Raw genomic sequence first — 10830 nt, forward strand, 5'->3', positions numbered from 1 at the left:
TAAAAGGACGACATTGACTTTCCTCTGAGCAATATTACCTCCATCACCCCCACTGTAGCAATGGCACCGTAACATAAACGACTTTCCACCAAGCTTCAGGACAGAGCCTCACTCTGGGATGGGATGGGATGGGATGGGATGGGATGGGATGGGATGGGATGGGATGGGATGGGATGGGAAGGGATGCAGACAGAGAAAATGTACAAGCAGGCTTGCCCTTTTCTAGGAAGTTCCAACATTTCTGTGCTACTTTGCAAATGAAAGACAGGCACACTTACAATAGAGAATATATCTAATATAAAAACGTAGCTGCTGTGCAGAGGCAAAATAAAGCTGTTTTTCTGGAAGATGCAACATTCCTTTTATTTTGGTGTCATTTACAAAGATAAAGCAGTTCATTGCAATTTTTGTATTTACATAAATTCAGAATTCAGCTTGAGGTCAGAAAAGCCGATTTTATTGCTGTCTTTCAAGTATACACTGCTGACTTCAACTGGCTTTGCAGTGTAACAACAGCACAACAAATTTACATTTTCTTGCAGAGATCACAGTGGAAGACCCATCACTGAATTCCATTATTTGTTCACCGGGGAAAACACTTATGTGCCAAAGACAGGAAGACCTGCAATAATCCATTAATTAAATGAGAAAATGATTCTATAGATCAAAAGCATAAAAATAAAAAAGGACATTTTAGGTTTCGTGGGAGTTACAATTCTTTATTATAAAACATTGCAAAAAAGGTGTTGGATCATTTACTGAAACTAACATTTGCATAACTTTTTCAGTGCTTTGAATTTGTATTTGAAACTTTTTTCTTTTTTTTTTAACATGCCTGTGTGGCAAGAATGCTCTAAGCTTGACAAGGGTGGTACCATCTATATACATTTAGGAAAACATGCTTGCTGTGGGTGTACAAAAATAAAATTTATTTGTTAAATTACACATAAATATAAGGTACAAATGTATTTTTAAAATACAGATAAAGATAATCACACTTGCATTGTGTACATATGAAAATACAGTATTTTAATATTCAACATACACAGACACATTTATGATAAATGCAACTAGTTGGCAATGCCAGTTCTCCTCAGTCTATTTTTTGTTGGGTTTGTTTGTTTGTTTTTTTTTCCCCTTCCAGTTTTCCATAAATATGGAAAAATAGGCTTTTGAAGCAACTAGTTCTGCCGGACATCTTGCAGCAGCTTGTTAATTTCTGCCACCAGCTCACTGGCATCCATGAGTTCATGCTTGCCATCGCTGAGGTGGTTGAGCACATTGTCAAAATCATCTTCCTCGTAATTCTCCGGGATCTCCTCCATGGCTGGCAGCCATTTGGACGAAGGCTGCGCGCCCGAGTGAGTCCCCAGAGCGGGCCCATTGCTGGCAGGGTTTTGGAAATGCGTGCTGGCTGCCCAGGCTGCCACCCCCGGTGGATAACTCACAGTCTTGGCTGGCAAATGTCCCTTCCTGCGCTCCAACGAGTTGGAGCGATCCATCTCGCTGCACTCCGTGTAGGCGTCCAAGGAGGGAGGCAGCAGGCGCTGGAAGACGCTGCTCATTTCGGAGAGGAGGGAGGAGGTGCACGTGTCCCCTGATTCCTCCTCGCTCTGGCAGTCCTTCCCGAACGTTGAAAAGCTCTTCTTCTTCTTCTCACCGGCGTCGGCCGCCTGGGCGTCCTCCTCGAGGCCCTGATGCTGCTGCTGCTGCTGCAGGTGCTGCTGGGGTGACTGGAACTCCTCCCCGGGGATGAACATGTTGCTTCTGTAGTCGGAGGAGGGAGAGGGCAGCGGTGGCATCCAGCACTGGTCGGAGTGGCCCAGGACCCTGCACTCCTCCGTGCACAGGCGCATGGCTGCAAGAGAGACACGAGGAGAGTGAGCGTCCCCTCCTGCTGCGCACCGCGCCTGCACTCGCGGGCGCTCCTGTCAGCAGGACACGGAGCTTCCCCGGAGGTGTTCAAATCCGGTGTTTGGTTCCACCTTCTGTGTGCAGGAAGGTGGCAAATACCAATGGTCAGGTGCCTCCATGGCCAAGAACGAGAGCAACCAATGCAGAACACACAAGACAGCATTGCGATCCCTTAACTAAGGCTGAAGGTAGACGTGAAAATTCCAGGTGGAAAAACGAGCGCTTGTGGCTTGAAGCCACACAAGCCTTTTGTACAGGTCTAGCTCATTAAAAAATATAAAATACAAGGAAGAAATTTCTACCTCCAAGCACTCACTTGAGTTTTAGAGAAGTCTCCTGCATGCAACTAGTGAGGCATATCAGAGCAATCAAGTGGGAATAAATGGACAGAGGAAATAAAGAGCAAATAATAATAACATGCAGAGGGATCTCCTTTCGCATTAAACAACTCCTTTGCTCTGACAATGAGGTATATGCAGAACACAGGGCGATCCACTGCCATATTACCTTTTTAACTAAATCAGTTAAATTTTAATCCACTATCAGAACACCTAGGGTCTGATTCTCAGCCTATGTGACTGGTGTTTATACTGGATTTATACTCTCAGCTGCACTTGCAGCTCTGTTGCTCAGGTTACTGGCCCGTGCCGCCTCAGGCCTCGGCATAAGGAGGGCTCTAACCCACTGGATGGGAATCCAGCTCAGCCATGAGGGCTGAAGAGCACAAGGCAACAGAGCAGCTCTCCCAGCTTCTTGGTTTACTGACGTCTCTCAGGTAGAAGCAATAAGATGGGGCAAATGACTGCAACCCTGAGTGCTACACTGGTCCAAACCGCCCACGAAGGGGAACTGCAAGAGTCCTCTGCAAACATTCCAAGCGGTCTGGGGATGGTTCCTGGAAGCAGAGGCAGGAAAAGCCCAATTTGACACACCTGCAGAGAGGGACCTGCCAGGAGAGATGCTAAATTTTCCACTCCAAAGGGACACAAGGACACAAAGCCTGGCCTCAGGCTAGGTGTCTGTGTGCCTGCCAGATATGCTACAGAAGATCTGGGTGCTGCTGGGACCCTAACGGGTCTGAGACACCAGCTTCAAAAGACAGCTTTCAGAAATGACAGACTCTTTGCATTATGCATATTTTGACCATAAGAAACTCCTGCCCTAATCACTTAATGGTTAGATCATCCCACACAGAATAGAGTTTCTTGCTCTTTCTCAGTATATACCGACTGCATAAGAAATGTTTGCAGTCACGCCCTGGAAGTTTTTTCCTGCTCCCTGAACACGTTTCCCATCTGGCTCTGGATCCACTCCATTCATCAAAAACCAATTTTTTAATGGTGTAAGCAGAACCGAACAGAGTATTTCAGTTTAGGATATACTGCTGATTTATAAAGTCCTACTCTCATACTGTCAGCACTCTTTAGCTTTGCACTTTACACAGCCTATCATATTGTTTGCTTTCCCAGTGGCCTTTCCATTCCTACGAGTATAAACTTTCTCCATGTCATGCATGCAGCCGTATGAATTTCTTCAAGATTACAAACTCAGACTGCAGCCTGGATATTGCACAATCTATTGCAAAATAATTGCTGATCCAGGAAGTTTCAAACAAACAAAGCAAACTAGAATGTATCAGCGGCTGAAGTTTTGATACAAGTGACTGAAATGCCTGCAAGTCTTTGTTCCCATGTATGGCATTTTACAGGAAATGCCCAAGAGTTAGAACTGTCAAAAGACATCTAAGCGATCCGTGACCACTTCTCAAGTCATCCCAGAAGCTGAGGATTACACTTCTAATTAAGAAGACTCCTTTAAGACTCCTTTAAATTCATTAGAAACTTTCAGTGGTCTAGCATTTCATTAGTGGCAAAGTTTGTCTAAGCCTCAGTTTTGCAGCCGTTGTTATCGGGAATGGTTTTGGTTTAAAATAATAAATTCTGATGCCTGAACATAAGATCAAAAGATACTCTGAAGTAACTGAATGGTGACGCAATCTGTCCTTTAAATCAGCAATAAATTTAAAAATTTAAAGATGTGCAACAGCTTTTCTTTTCTCTTTTTTTTTTTTCTTTTTCATTTTTTTCCCCCCAGAATTTAAAGCTTGCTGGTTAAGATTTAAAAAGAAAAAGAAACAAGTCTTTCAAGAACAGTTATGGAACTTTCTGACCATGTAATTTGTGGAGTTTTGAGGGACTGGCTCCATTCCTTTCTTGTTCCACCTTAAGCAGACAAACTGAAAGGACCTTCCCACAGCATTTTTGCCTGTGTCCAGACTGACAATGCAGAAACCTTTCAGAATGGAGAACAGGAAACCTTCAGGAAGTTTTCTTTTCCTGTTCATATACTGGGATTGTAGATCAATTCAGGACTCATGTGAACAGGTTCAACAGACTTATCTGAAGGATTAAGGCCTCACATAGCGATAAATGGACATCTGGGTGAGACTAAATATCAATCCTGATAGCCCAACCCAGTTCTGTCTGCACTGAGAGAAGTTTCCCTTACTTTGAATTTAATTCGCCTGGCATTTTTGGAAATCCTGTCCTTAGGCTTGCTCTTTAGAGGGCGAATTGTAAGAGCTGAAAATGGGTCACGGGCATTTCAGCCAGCTAAGAGGACAACCATTCCTGTCTGCTGGCAGCCTGCAGTTGCCCACTGTAAAGGAATCACTCTTCCTTGGCAGCAGCAGGGCTGGATGCCAGTGCAAATACCATTGCACTTCAACTTCCCCCAGCCAACTGAGAGCTCCAGCGGATCCCTCCCTGCCTCCCTGCCAAAGCATAGGAGAGAATGAGACATGCCTCCTGCTAGCTGGCAGCGGAAAAAGTAGTAGGAGTTAGGGAGGGTGAGGATAAAAATATATTAGAAGTCCGATTTAGGTTAGTCTGAAAAACAGAGTAACCTTTCGAGGCCTCCAGTTTTGAGCACATTTGAAGAGGCAGGTGAAGGGCTGGGTATGTGATGCAAGACCTAGACTGGAGCAAAATATCCACAGAAAATTTTGAAGTTAAAATGTATAAGAAAACCAATTTGAACTTCTGGCCTTCTGTCTTGTCTAGCATCACAGCCCTGGTTAATACATGGGGGTCGCTTTAGGAAGGCCACGTGCTGCACCACCCCCCAAAGCCTCCATTTATAAAACTAAACTTGTTAAATTTATAAACTTGGTTCAGTGAACCCTACTGAAATTATCTGTCCCTCTGGTTATACAGAGAAAACTAAACATGATCTGAAGTAAGGACAAGACCTAGGGTACAACCAGAGGCTGTATAATTATTAAAGTAATTACAAAATTCTTCTGTCTGTACTAAGCATGAATTCCCATGACCTTTTATTCAACTTTTACTTGGGCATAAATTTAAAAGCAATACTTCATACACATGAATATGAATATGTCTGTTTATCCTACTGCCACTCAACCTTTTCTAATTTTTTTTTTTTTTCTTTTCTGCCCTCTGCCCCTGAATTGTACCTCTTAAGCTCCTGCTACCAAAAACCAGGGCTGCAAGATTTAAAATCTGGGAAATATTTCAAACCTTCCCTTGCTATTCATTTTTCAGTGGGAAAAACCCTTTTCTTTCTTCTCCATCCATATTTCCAGTTCACTTTCACACTCAGTTTCTAAATGGTAGAAGTTTCTATCATATGGATCAAATCCATGGTGGAAAACCTATCTCCCAAATTATAGTCCACTGTATTTTTAACAAACCACAACTGCCTGGCTTTGCAAAGACATCCACCCAGTCATTAAAAGTCTAAGGACTTGGAGCAGATCATACTTTTAGAAGGAATCCGGAGCCAGCTCATGATGTGAGTAAGAAAAAAAAGTAGGCATTGCTCCGGGTAGATTTGCAGTTGTATCTGAGGTTTCATTTTTGTAGATGCATCAAGGCTTCAACTTAGGATCATGAGGCAAAGTTAAAAAGGAAGGAAACACAGGACTTGAAAGCTAAAGAATTTTTGCTTTCTCAGTAGTAGTTTTATCAAAGTGACAGCCGGGCAGAACTGTAAATAAACTGCTCAGCTTCCATTGTGCTCTTACCTGCAGGAATTCTCCCATCTGTAAGGAAAAGGTCACTGAAACCTTCCCCAAGAAGTCTGTCAATTGGAGACTCTCTCCCCAAATCATAATCACTGTCTCCAGCTTCACTATCACCCCGGCCACTGTCTTTCAAGCTGAATTTATCCATATCTTGTAGGGCATATCTGTAAAGAGAATTGTGGAGAACTAAATTATCTCAAGTATGTTATAGTCCATTTTTTGTTTAAAAACGCATGCCTGTATTTTCTGATCCGTGAACACTCACAGGTAGCAGAACGATCTGGATTCTTACCTGTAGCTTCTGGAATACTTGTTTCCTCGAAAACTTGGCCTTGGTTGATACTGGCCCTGGTGAAGCATCGAGAGAAGCTGAGAAACCTGCTAAAGAAAAGGTGAAAAGACTGATTCCTTGAAGTGAAAGCTCAAGCTCCTAGCTGTAAAACCACTAGTTTTCTTCTCAGGTTTGTTTGTGGTTTATTTTTTTCTCCTTTAAGATTTAATTAAATCAAATTCCTGCATGTATATAATGCAGTACCATAGATTATTTGGTAGTGTAGCGTCTGACACAGCAAACATCTGAAGACTCTGTAAAATGAGGAAGTTCATTGCTGTTCATTAGCCTCTGAACTCACAATAATTTACTGCTGAACAAGTAAAGCGAGCAATTAAACAGAGGTGGAGTTTTGTTTTGCTTTAATATATTAGAATCAAGCCTTTACCATTCCAGGATCCTAACCCAGAACAAGACAGCCTTGCTTTAAATATAAAGAGTTACCAGGACACAGCTCACATTTATTTAAGCCTTGACCCAGCATTTGCAGTAAAAACTGAGACAGGGAGTCTCAAAGTTTGAGATACGGTGATCATAAGTTACTGCAGCTGTATTCAAACTGTGTCAGAATGTTTTAGTTCTGCACCCCCATTAATAAAAGAGTTTCCTGGATTGTTTCTGAATATAAATACTCAGGCACTCTCTCTCAGATGGAGCTGTACAGAGAGGATGGAGAGGGAAGGCAAGGAAGAAAGAGTGAACAGTCTACCAGTGCAAAAGGCTATGTTCCCGCCCATCATTTTGACCTTACAGGGAAGAACCAAGGAATAATGCTATTAGCAACAGACTTAACACTGTTCCTCTGGGTAATGGAATCTGTTGATATTGGAGTAGAACTGAAAAGCTGCGCCATCGAAGAGAAATCCATGACACATTCCCATGAGGCACAGGCCTGGCTGCCCCTTGCTCTCACAGACTGCACGCAGGGGGCTATAAATGTACGTGCAAAAACGAGGTCTGGAGCCTTACCTCGACAGCTGGTGTAGCATGGGTGAGTTCCAGGGAGAAGTTTTCAGGCACGTGGTTCGAGGAGATGGTCACCAGGCTGTTCAGTGACTGGTGGCTGTGGTGGCTCTGCCGGCTGCTCATCTGACCCCTCTCCAGGGCCGGGGACGATGACGGCGAAGCTCTGTGGTGAGATCTGATAGGCAGCGTGCCATTAATCGTCGGCACCAGCGTAATGTCCCCTTTGTGGATCTGCCTGGAGGGACGTTTGGGATGGTGCTGGTAGGTGGATTCGGCCACGCGACAGTTGTAAGACCTGGTGTCCTTCTTCTCTCGATTGCACCTCGTAGCAAAGATAACCATAATAACCAGTAACACGGCACATATTGATCCTAAGGATATAATCGTTATCATGGAGATGTCCAGGGAGGGTTGGCTCACCAAAGTTGCTTCGGTGCTTGAAAACGAATAAACATGCTCCAAAATGGTACATTTCAGAAGAGCTTTAGTGCTAAGCTGAGGGCTGCCTTTATCCTGGACTATCACCAGAAACTCCCATTGTTTTGCTGGAACTGATTCAACACTCACATTGATGGAGATGTCACAAGTTTGGGGATCCATCACAAAGATGCTGTTTTCCTTGTCAGCTGCTATGGAGCAGCTGAGTTCAGAGTTCATACCAGAGTCTCTGTCTGTAGCCCTTATCCTGGTGACAAGAAAGCCGATTTCAGCATCTTTAGGGATTGAGATTTCTGCTGTGCTGTTGCGCAGCGCCGGCCCCACGATGACGGGAGCGTTGTCGTTTTCGTCGATGATGGTGAGTACGACCGTGGTGTTGCTGGTGAGCTGCTGGCTCCCTCCGTCCCTAGCTTGAACCACGAAGACAATTTGATTTACTTCCTCGTGATCGAAGGTTCGCAGGGCATAGATCGCCCCGTTGGAGGGATCGATGGTCACATAGGTGGTTATAGAACTTCCCAAAACAGAGTTCTCCAAAATAGTGTATGTCACCTGCCCGTTGTCGCCCAGATCTGGGTCTGTGGCTGTGACCGATGTGATGTACGCTCCCGGAGAGTTATTTTCCAAGATAACAACTTCGTATCTGTTTGTCTGGAAGCGGGGTGGGTTGTCATTTTCATCACTGATTTGGACAGTAAAGTGTTTCACCGTGGAGAGGCTTGGCGTTCCCTTGTCCTCTGCTATTACAGTCAAGATGTATTCAGATCTCTTTTCCCTATCTAGAGTGGCATTAGTCAAGATTAAATAGTTATTTTCATAAGTCTTTTGAAGTTTAAAGTGGCCATGCCCATGGAGCTTACAAACGACCTCTCCGTTCACACCAGAGTCCTTATCTTGCACTCTGACCAGGGCAACAAAGGTGTCCAGGGGCGACCCCTCAGAAATGTAAGCTACCTCTTCTCTCTCTGTGGACATCAGATTTAAGTTGATTTCTGGCTTGTTGTCATTCACATCCACAACTTTAATTATTATTTTGCAGTGAGCTGGGATAGAATTTGGCCCCATATCCTGAGCCTGAGCGTCAATTTCGTAGGATTTGGTTACTTCATAGTCCACTTGCTTCAGCAGGGTCAGGTGACCTTTTTCTGGGTCTATCCTAAAAGTTTCTATAATCTTGGCAGACACATGACTGCTGAAGGAGTACACGACCTTCCCATTGGCGCCCTCATCTGGATCCGTGGCATTGAGGTCTATGAGCAAAGTCCCAATAGGAGAGTTTTCCAAGAGCTGAATAACGTATGACTGCTGCTCAAACGCAGGGCTGTTGTCATTGGAATCAGAAATGCTGATTTTCAGGAGGGATGACCCAGTCCTCTGAGGCACCCCCTTGTCAGAGGCAGTGAGCTGGAGTTCGTAAGTCGACTTCAACTCGCGATCCAGCTCTCTAACCACGATCAGCTCTGCGTACTTAGCACCATCAGTCCTGGTTCTCACATCAATGCTAAAAAAAATCGTTTGCAGAAAGGGAATAAGTGTGAAGGGAGTTGTCTCCCACATCTGGATCAAAAGCACTGTCCAGAGGGATCCGAGTTCCTACAGCTGCACTCTCTGATATCTCAATAGGGATAAGAGCTCTGGAAAACTGCGGAGAGTTGTCATTAATATCCAGCACTTCGACCTCAACATGGAAAAGCTGCAGATGTTCAGTAGGCAGAGTGATCACATCAAACTCTATGGAGCAGTTTAAGTTTTTCTGGCACAGTTGTTCCCGATCAATTTTAGCTCCTATGCTGATTTCTCCATTATCCTCACGGACGACCAGCAAGGGAGAATTTCCCCTCTGCATGGCTCGAAACCGAACTGAGGAAGGGTTAGGCATTTTCAATAAAACATCAGCAACATCCTCCGACAGTCTTGCAATTACTGATCCAACCCTCTGCTCCTCATAAATCCTGTATTTCAAATTCTTGCCCAGCGCAGCATTATTGCAAGATATTACGATCAGTGCAAAAATGAACAGAAAGTGCATTTTACCGCCGATTCGGAACATTTGTAAGCTTTTGCAAATAATTTCTCCCAATAAGTTAAAAAAGCAATTATTTTGCCTCCTTCGGTACCTTAAATCCAAAGCACATCTGGTCCTTTCCAGCTTGAAAACGCCTTCTCTAGCCAGCCAAGTATTAATTACTTACAGATCAGAAAAGTTTCTGCTCTTTTTTTTTGTTATACACACCGTGCCGGGACATCCAGATACAATCCGTAAGCAACCCACGCCTTCTCATTTGACTCGGCGCTCCTCTTCCAGGCTGTGATGCTCCGGGGCAGCGTGCTCCTCTCCCGCCGTCAGCATCCAGGGACCGCCGGGAGCCGGCGGGATGGATCTGCAGCCCGCCCTCCTCCTCCTCCTCCTCCTCCTCCTCCTCCTCCTCCTCCTCCTCCGCGCTCGCCGCCGGACTGAACGCCCTCCCTCGCCGGCTCCAGACTGAAATCCTCCGCAACTTCACTCCAAGTCCCCAGACAAAGCTCTTGCCCGGCCTGTGCTGAGCCCGGTGCAGCCAATCAGCCGGGGAGGAGAGAGGAAGGGAGGGAGGGAGGGAGGGGAGAGAAGGGGAGGGGAGAGGCGGAGGGCAGGGGGCCCGCAGCCCGGCGCGCCGGGGCGGGGGCACCGGGAGCGCCGCCGGCTTCCCGGCCGGCACCCGCTGGCCGCCGAGGATGGGGGCTGGGGGCTCCCGACGACTGACGGGCAACTTTAAATCGACGTCTCTCCTCCCCACCCCCCCCCCCCCCCGAATCTTCGAGGCAGTTTTGTGATTTTAATTCCTCCCCTTCCTGCCACGAGAAATGCGTTCGCGCTCCATTATTTGCGGACTTTTAGGTTACCCCCTTGTTTAACTCGCCGGGAGCTTTTAAGTGGGTTTGCTTAGTAAAAGAGCGGTCTCGCTATGCGTGCCGCAAGAGCGTCTTCTCGCTGCTTGTTTGCCTACAACCTGCGTGTTCCCGGTGTATGTGCTCCTGCCCGGAGCCCTGCGAGAGCTCCTCCGCTCCCCAAAACCTGTGCTCCTTCTTCCCAAGTCAGGAACATTCTCCCGTCCTTCCCCGGCTGCCTCCCGCAGCATCTCTGCTCTCAGCGCAGCTG

At 45.8% G+C, this 10830-nt stretch overlaps 1 protein-coding gene across 1 annotated transcript; it reads right to left on the bottom strand.

Annotated features, from left to right (window-relative positions):
* Window positions 1-378: 378 nt before the first annotated feature.
* On the bottom strand, window positions 379-10068 carry PCDH18 (protocadherin 18). The gene is given in 5 exon segments (XM_058420783.1): window positions 379-1858; window positions 5960-6123; window positions 6252-6337; window positions 7260-9203; window positions 9205-10068. Coding segments are annotated over 5 exon segments (3411 nt in total). The 5' UTR covers window positions 9745-10068; the 3' UTR covers window positions 379-1181.
* Window positions 10069-10830: the final 762 nt, after the last annotated feature.

The sequence above is a fragment of the Hirundo rustica genome, chromosome 5 (genome assembly GCF_015227805.2).
Source record: "Hirundo rustica isolate bHirRus1 chromosome 5, bHirRus1.pri.v3, whole genome shotgun sequence".
Lineage (NCBI taxonomy): Eukaryota > Metazoa > Chordata > Aves > Passeriformes > Hirundinidae > Hirundo > Hirundo rustica.